Source organism: Hyla sarda, chromosome 1 (assembly GCF_029499605.1).
Source record: "Hyla sarda isolate aHylSar1 chromosome 1, aHylSar1.hap1, whole genome shotgun sequence".
In the NCBI taxonomy this organism is placed as follows: domain Eukaryota; kingdom Metazoa; phylum Chordata; class Amphibia; order Anura; family Hylidae; genus Hyla; species Hyla sarda.
In genome coordinates, this window is record NC_079189.1 from 590,937,532 (window position 1) to 590,955,597 (window position 18,066).

Consider the following 18,066-nt stretch of genomic DNA (forward strand, 5'->3'; position numbering starts at 1 on the left):
TTTGCGAGCTAAGTGCCTCACTATTTCATAGTTTCACATTTGCATCTATTACACCATAGCTGTATAGCTCTCCATGTTTTAACTGCATATTCATGTTGCACCTATATCTTTGTGCTGACAGTGTGCTGCTGCATTCTTCTATCTATCTATCTATCTATCTATCTATCTATCTATCTATCTATCTACCTCCTATCTATCTCATATCTATCTCATATCTATCTATCTAGCACTATCATTGAGGCATTGATTGGCAGCATTATTTAGCTGTGTATGGCACTGTCCATTGTACATGAAGCGGTATTATATGGGCATGGTGACAATAAGGGGCCTTGCTATAGACTTTTATCCACAGACTTTGACCCAACCTTTCTTTCCATATCTTACCAGTGATCTCCCAGACACTGCGGCTCCATTATCGAGCTTGATCCACCCGTTTAGACCTTCTCTGTACAGTGTCACAATGTGCCATGATCCCGGTTTGATCTTACTGTCACTTGTGATGACTGCAGATCCAGTACCACAGTTATACCTGGGGAACAAATGTCATGTTTTGTGTTAAATAGGTGCTGGTTAGTTTCTTAATGGAAAACGGTCACCTGCACCCCATACACCGGGTCATAGTGCGGGTGACCAGGAGACTAATGTGGGGTCTTGGACTGCTATACCTAGTGTTGAGCATGAATATTTGTAGTGCCAATTTTTATTGCGAATATCGGCACTTTGCGATTTCGCAAATATTTAGGGTATAGTGCTATATATTCGTAATGACTATTTTTTTTTCACATGCAAATTTTTATGCAAATTTTCAATGCGAATTGGGAAAAAAAAGTGAACGAACATAGCGAATATAATCGTCAATATATTCGCGAAATATCACGAATTCGGATATGGACCCTGCCACTCATCACTAGTTATACCTACCTGCAGTCCGGAACCCCGATCCTCTAAAGGTCCCCCTCTTTCAGCGCTGACTTGCGCTCTGGAGGCGGGCCCGCCGGCTGGATTTAAATATACCTAAGCGCTGGTCATGTGAGCGCTCGTGCCTACTGAGCGCTCATGTGACCAATGCTTAGGAATATTTAAATCCAGCCGCCGGGCCCGCCTCCAGAGCGCAAGTAATCTGGTGTATCGGGTTATAGTGCGGGTGAACGGGCAACCATTTTCCTTTAATAGTTTTTGTAGTGGTCAGGGATTTTTCTGACACAGAGCTCCAAACCCCCTGCATAGACAAAATTCTGTCTGTCTGCAGCAGTGTTTCCCAACCAGGGTGCCTCCAGCTGTTGCAAAACTACAACTCCCAACATGCCCGGACAGCCAAAGGCTGTCCGGGCATGCTGGGAGTTGTAGTTTTGCAACAGCTGGAGGCACCCTGATTGGGAAACACTGGTCTACAGCCACAACTATCAGAAACTCTGGATCTTACTGCAAACTGTCTTATGATGGAGTTCAACACATTAACCGTATGCAAGTGTAACTATATAGTAGTATTATATTAGAGAATTTAAAGCATTACTGTCACTTTAAAAAAGATTTGAAAAGTCTCTACACGTGTGAAAAGTTTTGATTGGTTTAGACCCCCACTGAACGCAACGGGAAGCTGAGCACTTTATTATGTTATGCTATAGTATAGTATAAAGTATATATACTTTACTATACTATGCTATACTATTGTTTATGGAGTGCGACTACTGCAACAAGATAAGTAGAGCAGCGAGCCAGGGAGTGAAGCTCTCAGCTGCATGCTTCTCCTGGCTCTATTTAGTGATCAATGGGGGTCTGGACACCTAGACCCCGACCTATCAACACTTGTGACATAAAATAGATGATACAAAAACAATGAGTATGCGGGAGCTCAACCATCTAAAAAATGATTGAATAGGGAGGGTTCTATAAATTAGATGATAAACCTCTGTCTACAGCCACCACTAGGGGGAGCAGAGGAGATTACTGTATATTGTTTATATATTATTCTAAATATTGTCTGTATGCAGTTAGCTCCTAAGCTCCCCCTAGAGGTGGATGCAGGTAGACAGAATATTATAATGTAACTCTATGTCTATACAGGTGATATGGAGCTCAGAAAAATGGAGCTTCAACTGCTAGGAATATATTTTAGGGATATATTCATTTCAGAAATTGAGCCTGTTTAAAGGGGTACTCTGGTGGAAAACTTTATTATTATTATTATTATTATTATTATTATTATTTTATCAACTGGTGCCAGAAAGTTAAACAGATTTGTAAATTACTTTTATTAAAAAAAATCTTAATCCTTCCTGTACTTATTAGCTGCTGAATACTACAGAGGAAATTCTTTTCTTTTTGGAACACAGAGCTCTCTGCTGACATCATGACCACAGTGCTCTCTGCTGACATCTCTGTCCATTTTAAGAACTGTCCAGAGTAGGAGAAAATCCCCATAGAAAACATATGCTGCTCTGGACAGTTCCTAAAATGGACAGAGATGTCAGCAGAGAGCACTGTGCTCGTGATGTCAGCAGAGAGAAAAGAAAAGAATTTCCTCTGTAGTATTCAGCAGCTAATAAGTACTGGAAGGATTAACATTTTTTTAATAGAAGTAATTTACAAATCTGTTTAACTTTCTGGCACCAGCTGATTTAAAAAAATAAAAAAAAGTTTTCCTTTAAATGCTAATAAAAAGAGCAACTAGGCGCATAATGTCTTCTCTATGAGACTTACCGGAACTGGACGCTCCTTCGAATAATGGCCAATGACATAAAATCTCCCCGACCATACTCATTTTCGCCACAGTAGAGAAGCAGGCCATCGTCACCTTCAGCCTGAAAAGCGATATAGAACACATGAGGTTCTGCACGTCGTCCCATGTCAAATACACTGATAACTAGACCTTGGGGGCGGTGTACCGGATTAGAAAAACATGGCTGCTTTCTTCCAGAAATAGCGCCATACCTTAGTGTGGTATTGTGGCTCAGCCCCATTCACTGCAATAAGGATAAGACGCAATACCAGACACAACCATGGATGGGTGTGGCACTGTTTAGAGAAGAAAGCAGCCATGTTTTTTCTTACCCTGTCCAACCGCTATAATAAAAAAAGATCACAACCTACAGAAATACAAAACTGGTAAAGCCATAACAAGCCGGTATGTAGCCTTCCACAATTCTGAGCCGAAATATCCCAGCATTCCTTACTTGCACAATTTCTCTCTAGCTTAAAGGGGTACTCTACTGCCCCAGCGTTCAGAACATTTTGTTTCGAACGCTGGGTACGGGATGTGGGGGTCGTGACATCACAGCCACGCCCCTCGTGATGTCACGACCCCGCAATGCAAGTCTATAAGAGGGGGCGTGGCAGCTGCCACGCCCCCTCCTATAGACTTGCATTGAGGGGCGTGATGTGATGTCACGAGGGGCGTGGACATGACGTCACGACCCCCGCAGCCACACCCAGCGTTCCGAACCCTGGGGCAGTGGAGAACCCCTTTAAGGGTCTATTCACACGTACAGTATTCTGCGCAGATTTGATGCACAGATTTGATACGCAGGATTTGAAGCGGTCTTCAGTCATTTAGTTTACATTGGAATCTGCCTCATAAAATCCTGCGCATAAAATCTGCGCAGAATACTGTACGTGTGAATAAACCATAAAGCTGTAAAAAGAACTAACTTCCCCATTTGTTGACACGGATCTAAAGTATAATAAAGGCTGAAAAAATAACTAAGGCGTCTGGTTTATTTAAATGGGTTTTCCAGGAATAGAAAAGCAGAGCTAATTTCTTCCAGAAACAGCACCACCCCTGTCCTCAGGTTGTGTGTGGTATTGCAGCTCAATACCACTGAAGTGAATGGAGACAAGTTGCAATACCACGCACAACCTGAGGACAGGGGTGGTGCTGTTTCTGGAAGAAATTAGCTCTGCTTTTCTATTCCTGGACAACCCTTTTAAATGTCCTATTTTTGAACAGTAACTCATATATATGGATGAGCTGTGTACAATTCTACATATAAAATCTGAATAAAACTACAAAAAAAATAAAAAAATAAAAAAAATAAAACATATACAGTATATGATTCTAAAATCTGTAACCCCAGGGAATCCTACCTCAGAAATCTTACCTTAAATTCCACAGTGATTTGGAAGGTCTGGTATGAGTTTTTCAGTGGCTCAAATGTCATATAGGAGTGACCGTAAAACTGAGGATACTGAACGTTAATATCTGAAAAAAAAACACATCATGTGATAACTTAAAGGGGTACTCCAGTGGAAAACTGGTGCTAGAAAGTTAAACAGATTTGTAAATTACTTCTATTAAAAATTCTTAATCCTTCCAGTACTTACTAGCGGCTGTATACTACATAGGAAATTCTTTTCTTTTTGGATTTCTTTTCTGTCACGACCACAGTGCTCTCTGCTGACACCACTGTCCATTTTAGGAACTGCCCAGAGCAGCATAGGTTTGCTATGGGGATTTTCTCCTGCTCTGGACAGTTCCTGACATGGACAGAGGTGTCAGCAGAGAGCACTGTGGTCATGACAGAAAAGAAATCCAAAAAGAAAAGAATTTCCTCTGTAGTATACAGCCACTAATAAGTACTGGAAGGATTAAGATTATTTTTTTATTTTTTTTAAATAGAAGTAATTGACAAATCTGTTTAACTTTCTGGCATCAGTTGATTAAAAAAAAAAAGTTTAATAAATTTTATCTACATGCCAATCTAAAAAGCTAAAAAAAAAAAATGAAAATGTTGCAGAAGCATATATCATTGCTTATCTGTCTACCACCAAAAATCTATTTGTTTTGGGGGTCCTTTGCTTTCTGGTTGAGAAGTTGCTCAGTACTACAATTTCCAGAATTCATTGTTTTCCCTGCAGCACCTGGTACTCATTCCCTGTTTGCTCCGCTGCCTGTGGCATTGTTGAGCACAATCCAGCATGCTGTATACACACCTCATTTTTTTCTAAATGTCCCAATAAAGATGTATATGACAGGGAGAGGGTGATGAAAGCCCTAGGAGCTGCTGAGACAATACCACACTGACAATGAAAGGACTACGCAACTTCCTGTCAGGGGTGAAACAAGCAAAAGCATGCTCAAGCCAGTACAGTTAGTGTTAACACTATATTAGTAAATTGTTTATTTTGTAGTAAAAGTGTTATTTAAATACAATTTATTTTTATACCAGAAAAACAATTGGTGCCAGAAAGTTAAACAGATAAATTACTTCTATTTAAAAATCTTAACCCTTCCAGTTCTTATCAGCTGCTGTTTGATCCACAGGAAGTCCTTTCTGACTGACCACAGTGCTCTCTGCTGACACCTCTGTCCATTTTAGGAACTGTCCAGAGTACCAGAGTAGGAGCAAATCCCCATAGCAAACCTCTTCTGCTCTGTACAGTTCCTGACATGAACAGAGGTGTCAGCAGAGAGCACTGTGGTCAGACAGAAAATAAATTCCTGTGGAACATACAGGAGCTGATAAGTACTGCTTAAGGACTGGGGGTTTTTCAGTTTTTGCACTTTCGTTCTTTCCTCCTTACCTTTAAAAAATCATAATTCTTTAAATTTTGCACCTACAAATCCACATGATGGCTTATTTTTTGCGCCAGCAATTCTACTTTGTAAAGACATCCGTTATTTTACCCAAAAATCTACGGCGGAACGGAAAAAAAAATCCGCTTCCGTTTCTATGGAGTAAATTTTTCGGTAATAATGACACCTTATCTTTATTCTGTAGGTCCATACGATTAAAATGATGCCCTACTTATATAGGATTGATTTTGTCGTACTTCTGAAAAAAAACATTACTATATGCCCAAAAATGTATATGTTTAAAATTGTCCTCTTCTGACCCCTATAACTTTTTTATTTTTCAGTGTATGGGATGGTATGAGGGCTAATTTTTTGCGCCATGATCTGAAGTTTTTAGCGGTACCATTTTTTGTATTGATCGGGCTTTTTGATCGTTTTTTATTCATTTTTTCATGATATAAAAAGTGATCAAAAATACACTACTTGAAAAAATGAACAAACTTTAACTCCCCTTCCTACGTTCCCCCATTGTGCCAATATCGGTACCTTGTTCTCTGGTCTCTGTCTTCTTCCGCTTCACGCGGGACGGTTAGCCACGCTGCACTCAGTGTATCACCGGCCACAGCGGTACATTGCTACAGCCAGTGATACGCTGAGCGCAGCATGACTCGCGGTCCCGCAGGAAGGGGAAGAAAACAGAGACCAAAGAACAGGGTACCGATATTGGCACAACAGGGGAACCTAGGAAGGTGAGTTAAAGTTTGTTTTGCAGCCCGGGCACAGAGGGTTAATAAATAAAGCACCATTGTACTCCTTTACTGGTTCGGATGCGAATGGCAATGTGAACCTAGCCTTACATAGAAACCATGTTACTTCTTGTCTGACCACAATTTGAGTAATAACGTGGTCACAGGAAGTTGTTGCCATAGTTTAATCATGAGAATTAAACCAATATTTACCTAATGAGTATAGGCACGCCTGGATGGATTTAAAGAGTACCTGTCACCAAATAAAACTTTTAATATAGTGTTCCTTGTATAATTAGCAGACACTTTCCCATTCACTTACTTTTAAAATTATCAACATAAATATGTTTAAAATGTAATAAAAAAAACGGCCACTAGGTGGCTCTGTTCTGTTTCCAGCCACAGTTAATACAGTGAGTTTGGTCTCCTCCCGGCCTGGCAGGAGTCCAAATTCGGGAAGTGCTTCTCTGCACTGAGCTTGATTGACAGCTGCACAGAAAGTGAAAGCTCCACAGATTCTGATAGAAAGCGGCACAGACTGAAAGCTGTAGGAGAGCCTCACGGATAACATCACAGACTGAAACATGCACAGAGCCTGAGGTCTTCTACTCATCACACTGCAACAATGTGAGGGCGGAAGTGGTCCCCCAGCAGGCTTGGGTGATGTTATGCCTCCTGGGAAACACCCACTTTCTCCTGCTGGGAAACTGCACTGTTGTGAGCAAGAAGAAAGGTATGATACACTACATTTTAAAGCTCTGAAATTGTTTTTAAGGGCTGGAGGAGTAGTAAGGGAACATAGCCTGGGTTAGTTTAGAACAGTTTATTTGGTGACAGGTACTTTTAAAGCGGGTGTGAATTTTTCTGCACAGTCCTGCACTGCTAGATATCTAGTCAAGAATCAAGGAAAGCTGGGTGACTACCTTGATAAATATATAAGTTGATGCCCAGTTTATGAGGACTGTAGACTTCTGCAATCTTGGAAACCAGCGCTGTATCTAGTACATTTGTGATTCAGGAGTCAGGAAGGGTTGTGTGACCTGCTTTAGTTAGTTCTGGAATATCAATAGTTAACGGTGATGGCTGCACAGTTAATGTCTATTAAATAAAAGGGTTCATCGATTAGGAGATGCCGCAAATGCTAAAGGCAAGGTCATGCGTAATCTCATATATACAATGTGCCCGCAGGTGGTGGGAGAGCCATTACCCGTCACTATGCCCACATCGATCGCAGAATAAACACATGGTAAATCAGTCCCAGGTCAGACTAACTGCATATCAGTCAGTAAGAGTGAATTGTAAAATCGTACAGAAATAAAGCTGGACGGTCATACTAGTTTTTGGGTGCATATGGACATCATAGCTTAAATGGGCACTGTCAGATACAAAAACTTGTGATATGTTGTAAAGCTTGTATAACCAATAGGTTTTGCAATTGCTTTCATTAGAAAATTTTCAGTTTTTCATGTTGAAAAAGCCAGTCAAACAACTGCCCCCCCTGCCTGCTTGGACACATACCAGTCCTGCTGTGTACATGCGTCATCACCTAGGTCATGGACACACTTCCTTGATTGACAGCTGTGAGCGCAGGGCTCACACCTCGAGGAAAAATCCTCCCACTGTCATCTTGTGTCCCGGTACTGTCAGTGAGGACAAGCTGGGAGTTGTAGTTTTGCTAATGCTAGGGTAGATGTGAGCAGACAGCATACTGAGGGAGGGGGCGGAGACCTGCACAGTGAGGCCACGCCCCTTCCCTTTGAGAGGAATTCAGACTAGTGAGCTAAACTAAAAGTGTAATAAAAAAATAAAGGTGCTAGACACATAAAAATTAGATGTATATGCTCAGGATTAGGTACTGAGTGATATATTAAAAAAAAAAGTTTTTTGTTGGATCTGACAGGTACACTTTAAGGCCCCTTCTATGAGGCAGAATGAAGGGAGTCCGCTCTGGTGAACCCAAACCATCTATCCATTGTGTGTTCCACCATTCATCTTCCTCTGAAGGTAACCGAGAAAGGACCAGGGTATTAAAAGATTCTATTGAGTCATTCATTCAATGGAAAAGTATTTTTGGAGGATTTCGACTGGTCCTCTACAGCTTCCCCATAAGATGGATGCTGATTGAGACATCTCTACCCTCTATAACAAGAGCAAAATCCTAAATGTCCTTATAACTGGGGGGGATTTCCTGCCAATGGCTAGGCTGAATGGCTATATCCTGAGTCAACCAAAATGCTCTGGCTATCTTTTTGTGAACCGGCTATTTCCTGTTGGAGTTCCCTCCCTCGAACTTTATGTCCCATATAATTCCTTGTTTGTAAGTGTGAGGTCATTTTTTCCCCCTCCCACACATCAGCCACCCCACCCATTGAAGCACACCTGTGTTCCCTTCAATGCAGTGGTGTTTTCTGAACAGCCTCCAGCTGTTGCAAACCTACAATTCTTGCAGAATGATCTCCCGATCACCCAGCGGTCGCTCCACCCATTGAACCAAAGACAGACTCCCTCTGATCACCTGTCTAGTGATGTAATGTCTGGGGCTGCACTGCAACCTGGGAAAACACTCATTTTGTATGCTGATAAAAATAAACATTGGGGCAAAAATCACAGAAGAATTGTGAGACCCCCGTGAAATAAAGGTACAGACACTATATTATGAACTACACTAACTTTACAGCCCCTGTGGCACAGTCAAATAAAAAAATCCTGGAATACCCCTTTAAAGCAGAACTCTGTTTATAAGTCAGAAATTGTCCCTTTTGCCATAGGTGTCTGTCGTATAAAGTAATTATGAATTCAAATAGAGAAAACAGACCTGGTCGCACATCCAAAACATGCACAATGATCTAAGACTTCTCAGCAACATTTATTAAATTAAAAGGTTGTTAGTGTACTTTATGATCATGAAGTGCAAGCCCGCTAGCCACGTCACGGCCACCTGTAAGTAGTGGGCCCCTAAAGTCCCTTACATTAAATGGTGTAGCACTAAGCGGCGACCACCACCGCCACAACACCAGTGCCCACAGGGGGACGACCCACTGGCAGAGCAGCCCCAATGACACTCAAACCAGTCCCAGGGCCGCGCCTCCCCAAAGACACGGCGACGCGGCAGCAATGGACGCCGCACAGCACAACACCAGTGTGAAAAAGGGGTGTTACCGCTCAGTGCTACGCAATTTTATGCTAGGGACATTAGGGACCCCCTACTTACTGGTGGCCGTGACGTGGCGAGTGGGCTTGCACTTCATGATCATAAAGTACACTAACCACCTGTTAGTTTAATAAATATTGCTGAGAAGCCTTAGATCATTGTGCATGTTGTGGATGTGCGACCATGTCTGTTTTCTCTATTTGAATTTGTATAAAGTAATTATATTACAGTGCTTTACATTGTCTACAACACATGCAGCGGCTGACCATAGAACATATGGATGTTTGGCTTATAAAGCAGCTTTCTATTGTGGCTCATTGACAGGGACCTCCGAGCACTGGATTTGCCCAAATAGGGCACATGGAGGGGGTTGTCTTCCCAGGACAGCCCATTTTAACTGTGTAACTGTCATCTAAAATCCCATGAAGCACTGCTCCCTGGTATCAGTAAACCAGCAAAATTCAGAATTAAAGGGGTTATCCAGGAAAAAACTGTTTTTTATTTATCAACTAGCTCCAGAAATTTAAAGGGGTATTCCAGGCAAAAACTTTTTTATATATATCAACTGGCTCCGGAAAGTTAAACAGATTTGTAAATTACTTCTATTAAAAAATCTTAATCCTTCCAATAGTTATTAGCTTCTGAAGTTTTCTGTCTAACTGCTCAATGATGATGTCATGTCCCGGTAGCTGTGCATGATGGGAGAATATCCACATAGGAACTGCACAGTTCCCGGGACGTGAGTCATCAGAGAGCAGTTAGACAGAAAACAGCAACTCAACTTCAGTAGCTAATAACTATTGGGAGGATTAAGATTTTTTTAATAGAAGTAATTTACAAATCTTTTTAACTTTCCGGAGCCAGTTGATATATAAAAAAAAAGTTTTTGCCTGGAATACCCCTTTAAACAGATTTGTAAATTACTTCTATCAAAAAATCTTATTCCTTTCAGTACTTATCAGCTGCTGAAGTTGAGTTGATCTTTTCTGTCTAAGTGCTCTCTGATGACACATGTCTCGGGAACCACCCATTTTAGAGGCAAATTCCCATAGCAAACCTCTTCTACTCTGTGCAGTTCCCGAGACAAGCAGAGATGTCAGCAGAGAGCACTGTTGCCAGACAGAAAACAAGATTTTTTTATAGAAGTAATTTACAAATCTGTTTAACTTTCTGGAGCCAGTTGATAAAAAAATATATTTTTTTTTCCTGGAATACCCCTTTAAGTTTTAAAGGGACATCGCTGCTCAGCATTTGGAACAAACTGTTCCGAACGCTGGAGCCGGCGCAGGGAGCTTGTGACGTCATAGCCGCGCCCTCTCGATGCAAGTCTATGGGAGGGGGCATGACGGCTGCCACGCCCCCTCCCATAGACTTGCATTGAGGGGGTGGGGCTATGACATCATGAGCACCAGATGCTGGCTCCAGCGTTTGGAACAGTTTGTTCCTAACGCTGAGCAGCAGAGTACCCCTTTAAGCACAACTGGAGAGGAAAATTCCCCTATATCCCCAGGTCAGTACAATAAAGTAGCTCAAGTAATCAGCAAAATTGTTCAACATCTGAAGTACAGTACAAAATAGGAACCTACCTTGCTCACATGTCTCTCCTCCTCTCCCGAGGTTACAGTGGCACTGGGAGCCCCCGCGGTCATAGTCATTAAGACAGAAGCTATCGGCCGGACAGACGGTCTCCTCACAGGTCAGATCGAAGAGTCTCGGAGGAGCAACCATCGCGTTTTTCTTAGCAGGCCTTGTGGTGGTGGCTCTGGTGGTGGTGGTGGTGGTGGCAGTGGTAGCAGTAGTTGGGGGATTTGTTGATGGTTTTGCCATAGAAGCTGTAGTCACAGCGGCAGCTGTAGTACTCAGAGGGATTATCTTTGTATAGGTCCCTGGTGTCATCTTGCTTTCTATTACAACCTTCTTATTCCCTCCTCTGATGCGAGAAAGTGGTCGGACCTGTGGAGACATTAATATCGACTTAAAAAGTACCTGTCCCCCAAAAAAGCTTTTAACCTGTAATATTTTGTCAAAGGGTACTCCAGCCCTAAGACATCTTATCCCCTATCCGAAGGATAGGGGATAAGATGTCTGACAGCGGGGGTCCCGCCGCTGAAGACCCTGCAATTTTGCAATCGGCACCCACCTCTTTGAGATGCACACCGCGCTGCCAGCTCACAAACTGCTGGGTGCCGACCACGGGGTCGGAGTATCGTGACATCACGACTCCGCCCCCATGTGATGTCACGCCCTTCCCATAGACTTGCATAGCGGGGGGAGGGGCGTGACATCACATGGGGGCGGGGCGTGACATCACTTTGGATAGGGGATAAGATGTCTTAGGGCCGGAGTACCCCTTTAACTCTAGTGGTAACAAGGGGATAATTGGACTCTCATTGCTGAGAACCCCTTCTATGGTACACAGCTATTTCTCATCTCTCCATTTCAGGTCGCAGGTGTCTGTTTGCCAGAAGTACTCACACTGGGACCTACTTCCCTTACTTTACTGCCATATCGCGAGAGATCACCTATTCCTCTCTGCTATTCCATGACATATTACTGGTTGAAGTGTAATGGACAGGCTGACAGTGTTTTTTCGGGGATGATTTATTGTACACTACTATAGATGGCATGTGGAGGGATAAGGGGGTTTGCAAGATTCTGTGATAGCAGAAAACTATTGCTGCAACACCTTTTGGTGAGACACCTATTGGCCAACAGCTTAGGGCCTTTTGGGGGTAAGGAGCCATTTTGGTAAATATCATACAGATCATAAAGACTATTACATGGAGGGAAGTAGTTGGAAACATTAGTGACCATTTAAGGATTTTTTTGTATATGTGAAACTCCTCCCTGAACTATCTTTTAACTTTTTTTTTGCAATCTTGTATATCACCCTGGAGGTGCAGGTCACTTCATATCATGCTATGGGAGCAAATGCTCTTATATGTCAACTTAGACAGCAAATTAGTTTAAGACTTCGCTTCAATACACATTCGCCTCTCAGATGCTCTTGGTAAAGGTTAAAGGTATTGAACAGAAGTCTTGCATTACAACAATACATTCTTCTTGTCTTAAAGGGGTACTTCGGAAAACTTAATTTTTTTTTTTTTTTTTTTATCAACTGGTGCCAGAAAGTTAAACAGATTTGTAAATCACTTCTATTAAAAATTCTTAATCCTTCCAGTATTTATTAGGAACTGTCCAGAGCAGCATATGTTTGCTATGGGTATTTTATCCTGCTCTAGACAGTTCCTGACATGGACAGAGGTGTCAGCAGAGAGCACTGTGGATGTGACAGAAAAGAAATCCCAAAAGAAAATAATTTCCTCTGGAGCATACAGCCGCTAATAAGTACTGGAAGGATTAAGATTTTTTAAATAGAAGTAATTTACCTATCTGTTTAACTTTCTGGCATCATTTGATTAAAAAAAAAAAAAAAAAAAAAAAAAAAAAGCTTTCCACCGGAGTACCCCTTTAAGCAGTGTGTCCCCTCAACAACCTTACATCACCTGCGTGTAAATGTCCTTGTACTGTATATAAAATTGTTCCAGATTCTCTTTAGTCACTTTAAATGTAAAAATGTGTTTTTATATATTTTATATTGCTTATTTCCTGCATTCATATTCAAGATCATGTACAGCGGGGCAAAAAAAGTATTTAGTCAGCCACCAATTGTGTAATTTTCATCATAGGTATACCTCAACTATGAGAGAAATAATGAGACAAAAAATAAAATAAAATCACATTGTCTGATTTTTAAAGAATTTATCTGCAAATTATGGTGGAAAATAAGTTTGGTCACCTACAAACAAGCAAGATTTCTGGCTCTCACAGACCTGTAACCTGTTTGAACTTGTTATCAGTATAAAAGACACCTGTCCACAACCTCAGTCACACTCCAAACTCCACTATGGCCAACACCAAAGAGCTGTCGGACACCAGAAACAAAATTATAGACCTGCACCAGGCTGGAAAGACTTAATCTGCAATAGGCAAGCAGCTTGGTGTAAAGAAATCAACTGTGGAAGCAATTATTAGAAAATGGAAGACATACAAGACCACTAATAATCTCCCTAAATCTGGGTCTCCACGCAAGATCTCACCCCGTGGTGTCAAAATGATCACAAGAACGGTGAGAAAAAATCCTAGAACCACACAGGGGGACCTAGTGAATCACATGCAGAGAGCTGGGACCAAAGTAACAAAGGCTACAATCAGTAACACACACTGCCACCAGGGACTCAAATCGTACAGTGCCAGATGTGTCCCCCTGCTTAAGCAAGTACATGTCCAGGCCTGTCTGAAGTTTGCTAGAGAGCATTTGGATGATCCAGAAGAGTATTGGTAGAATGTCATATGTAGAGATAAGCGAACTTACAGTAAATTCGATTCGTCACGAACTTCTCGGCTCGGCAGTTGATGACTTATCCTGCGTAACTTAGTTCAGCCTTCTGGTGCTCCGGTGGGCTGGAAAAGGTGGATACAGTCCTAGGAAAGAGTCTCCTAGGACTGTATCCACCTTTTCCAGCCCATTGGAGCACCTGAAAGCTGAACTAATTTATGCAGGAAAAGTCATCAACTGCCGAGCCGAGAAGTTCGTGACGAATCGGATTTACTGTAAGTTCGCTCATCTCTAGTCATATGGTCAGATGAAACCAAAGTAGAACTTTTTGGTAAAAACTCAACTCGGTGTGTTTGGAGGAGAAAGAATGCTGAGTTGCATCCAAAGAACACCAAACCTACTGTGATTCATGGGTGGAAACATCATGCTTTGGGGCTGTTTTTCAGCAATAGTATCAGGACGACTGATCCGTGTAAAGGAAAGAATGAATGGGGCCATGTATTGTGAGATTTTGAGTGAAAACTTCCTTCCATCAGCAAGGGCATTGAAAATGAAGCGTGGCTGGGTCTTTCAGCATGACAATGATCCTAAACTCACGCCCGGGAAACAAAGGAGTGGCTTCATAAGAAGCATTTCAAGGTCCTGGAGTGGCCTAGCCAGTCTCAAGATCTCAACCCCATAGAAAACCTTTGGAGGGAGATGAAAGTCTGTGTTGCCCAGCGACAGCCCCAAAACATCTGTCACGATTCGGCTGGCTGGAGGTGGATCCTCTGTGCCAGAGAGGGATTGGCATGGACCGTGTTGGTGGACCGGTTCTAAGTTGCTACTGGTATTCACCAGAGCCCGCCGCAAAGCGGGATGGTCTTGCAGCGGCGGTAGCAACCAGGTCGTATCCACCAGCAACGGCTCAACCTCTCTGACTGCTGAAGATAAGCGCGGTACAAGGGAGTAGACAAGAGCAAGGTCGGACGTAGCAGAAGGTCAGGGCAGGCAGCAAGGATCGTAGTCAGGGGCAACGGCAGGAGGTCTGGAACACAGGCTAGGAACACACAAGGAAACGCTTTCACTGGCACAATGGCAACAAGATCCGGCGAGGGAGTGCAGGGGAAGTGAGGTATAAGTAGGGAGTGCACAGGTGAACATACTGATTAAGCCTGCTGCACCAATCAGTGGCGCAGTGGCCCTTTAAATTGCAGAGACCCGGCGCGCGCGCGCCCTAAGGAGCGGGGCCGCGCGCGCCGGGACAAGACAGACGGGGAACGGGTCAGGTACGGGAGCCGGGACGCGCATCGCGAGCTGGCGCCTCCCGCATCGCGAATCGCATCCCGGCTGGGAGTGATATTGCAGCGCACCCGGTCAGCAGGTCTGACCGGGGCGCTGCGAATGAGAGGATGCTGCGAGCGCTCCGGGGAGGAGCGGGGACCCGGAGCGCTCGGCGTAACAACATCACTGCTCCAGAGGAGATCTGCATGGAGGAATGGGCCAAAATACCAGCAACAGTGTGTGAAAACTTAAAGAAAACATTTCACCTCTGTCATTGCCAACCAAAGGGTATATAACAAAGTATTGAGATGAACTTTTGTTATTGACCAAATACTTATTTTCCACCATAATTTGCAAATAAATTCTTTAAAAATCAGACATTGTGATTTTATGGATTTTTTTTCTCATGTCTCTCATAGTTGAGGTATATCTATGATGACAATTACAGGCCTCTCATCTTTTTAAGTGGGAAAACTTGCAATTGGTGGCTGACTAAATACTTTTTTGCCCCACTGTACAGAGAATCCAACAAACTCTCATCCTCCACCTTAATTATTGGTCACGCCAATTTTTTACCAATTGCAGTGTTAGCAGTGTTCTCTACTAACATTGAGATAGTCAAAGTTACGCTGAAAAAGTAGGAAGAGTTGCAATAATAGATAAAGAATATTACGGGGAGGAGTCCTTAGGAATATTGTCTGAAACTTCATACTATAAACAGATAGAAACCGATCCAACTGATATATACAAAAAAAAAAAGAGTTGCAAGGTTTTTTCCATAATGCTCCTTTAGGGGGTAACCACAAAAGGATTCCCTTATATAGGTAACAAAATCCCACGCTAAATCAGAACATAAATACACAAGAAAAAAGCGTTTGTAGGATTATTAAAAATGTAACTTTATTAATGATAACAACACATTATTGTACAATACAAATACCAAGTGGCTGGAGAGGTAGTAAATCGTGGGCCCTCAGTGCCTGACGTTTCACCAGGGAGATGGCTTCTTCCGGGCCATCCCCCTGGCGAAACGTCGGGCAGCAAGGGCCCACGATTTACTACCTCTCCAGCCACTTGGTATTTGTATTGTACAATAATGTGTTGTCACATGCTATATGTTACTGTTACTTGTTACATGCACTGGCACTGTCACTTTAGAAGCCAACATTATTTTGGATATCTTGTGATCCCTTACCTTTTATTCCAGTGTCATACTGGTTATTCTCTCTAATCCTGGTTTTCAGGCAACCCCCCCCCCCCCCTTTTTCTTATATGTATTTTAAGTGATTTTATTCATTATTAATCAAGTTACATTTTTGGTAATCCTACAAACGCTTTTTTCTAGTGTACTTATATCCTTTAGGGGGTAGTAAAAATAAAAAAAAGAGAGAGACCATATAATAGTAAGGAAGGGCATTACAGTATGTTTTTACTTTCACCCTAAAAAAAAAAAACAAAAGCCTTACTAGACCACTAGAGCACCCTATTATAGCAGGAATCGAATTAGCAACCAGCCACCTATTAGAGTGGAATGATATGTGATTAGTTTATAGCCATACATGGTGAGAATTTTTATATTCAAACTAGTGGCACCGCAATGGGGACAACATTTGTCCCATGTTATGCCAATTTTTACATGGAGGCCTTTAAGCAAAGATGAGTGAAGAATAAAATTGTGTTCCTCTATAAAAGATTTATAGATGATATTCTCCTAATCTGATATGGATCACAGGAAAGAGGGAATTTATTTTCAAAATGAACATCAATAAGTGGGGCCTAAATTTACATCTTAAATCAACAATGACTAAATTGTATTTCTATATTTAAGAATGTATATTGAAAACAGTGAAATACACACAGAAACACATTTCAAACAAGCTGATGCAGATTTTGAATTTTCAAGCTGTTGCTATAGACCCTGGAAGATAAACATTCCCTATGGCCAGATGAGAGGATAAGGGGGGAACTGCTCAAATACAAAAGTACTAAATGAACAACATAGTACTATCGGTAAAAGAGTTATAGATAGAAACTACTTAAGGGAGATGCATGTGAACAATGTACTAAAAATTTGTCTCATGACAAATGTCTTGGAAAATCAATAAGACGTGATGACGGGGGAAAAAGTGGTGAGGAAAATACATTTCCAAATGCTTTCCTAACAACATACAATGTTTGTCACAGGGAATTCAAAAATATACTAGTAAAAAATGGAGTTATCTCTATTTGGAGCCAGTATTACAAGAAAAATTTGAGGAAAAAAACAAAACAAAACAAAAAGTCACCTTTAGGAGATCCAAAACCTCAAAAAAAAAGTAAGCTTCCGCCTATCTGAGAAATAAATATGAACATACAATAGAAGTAAAGGAGGTAAAAAGATAGGAGTATACACCTGCAGAAAATTAAGATGTAAATAAAGTGTGGGGAGATTTTTGAAAATTGTGTTACATTTTTAAGCTAAATGCCTAAAGGTTTAAATTAGAGTTAAGAATCTGTTTTAAAGAATGAACAGTAGTTTATATAATTTTTTTTAAAATGTTATATGTGCTTACTGTACATACAGTATATATGTTAGTTGTTTTTACAGGCTGACATTTCCCTGTGCTAAATGACATCAGGCCTTCTATTCTGCTTATGAAATTGAATTAGTTAGTATGTTGATATTAAAAAAAATGTTGATGCATTTATTGATATTAAGGGTATAACTATTTATGATAATAATGAATTTTAGATATACATGTATTTTTATAGCATGTAGGAAACTTTTATATAAATGTATATTTATAGTTATTTATAGGTAATTTTATGGTATAGTAGCAATCAATTGATTTTGAATGTATAAAATGTAGGTAATCAAATGAAAATGTATTTATTACAACAGGTGAGGTGAATATCTTGGTGTTGGAGCAACATAACATCACCTTAGACTTAGAAATGCATTCTGGTGTCAAACCTTCCCCAGGTAAGTGAAGCACATGCACCCGGCTGTCCACATGATGTAAAACGTGGCCGTGCCCCACCCGGGATGTCACGGCCACACACCCTCAATGCAAGT

At 41.5% G+C, this 18,066-nt stretch overlaps 1 protein-coding gene and 1 long non-coding RNA gene across 4 annotated transcripts in view; one reads left to right on the forward strand and one right to left on the reverse strand.

The window, feature by feature from the left end:
- EGFLAM (EGF like, fibronectin type III and laminin G domains) overlaps nt 1–18,066 on the reverse strand; it is a 167,153-nt gene that overhangs the window by 32,190 nt on the left and 116,897 nt on the right. For all 3 annotated transcript variants that reach the window (XM_056546224.1, XM_056546215.1, XM_056546231.1), the window contains 4 exons: nt 10,996–11,362; nt 4,098–4,198; nt 2,701–2,801; nt 385–529 (listed from right to left, as the gene is read on the reverse strand). In XM_056546224.1, the coding sequence (XP_056402199.1) occupies nt 385–529; nt 2,701–2,801; nt 4,098–4,198; nt 10,996–11,362 (714 nt within the window). The remainder of the gene's footprint in view (nt 1–384; nt 530–2,700; nt 2,802–4,097; nt 4,199–10,995; nt 11,363–18,066) is intronic.
- Nucleotides 11,078–18,066, forward strand: part of LOC130295456 (uncharacterized) — a 76,240-nt gene continuing 69,251 nt past the window's right edge. The window contains exons 1-2 of the long non-coding RNA XR_008848835.1: nt 11,078–11,105; nt 17,893–17,973. This is a non-coding gene — a long non-coding RNA (uncharacterized LOC130295456). The remainder of the gene's footprint in view (nt 11,106–17,892; nt 17,974–18,066) is intronic.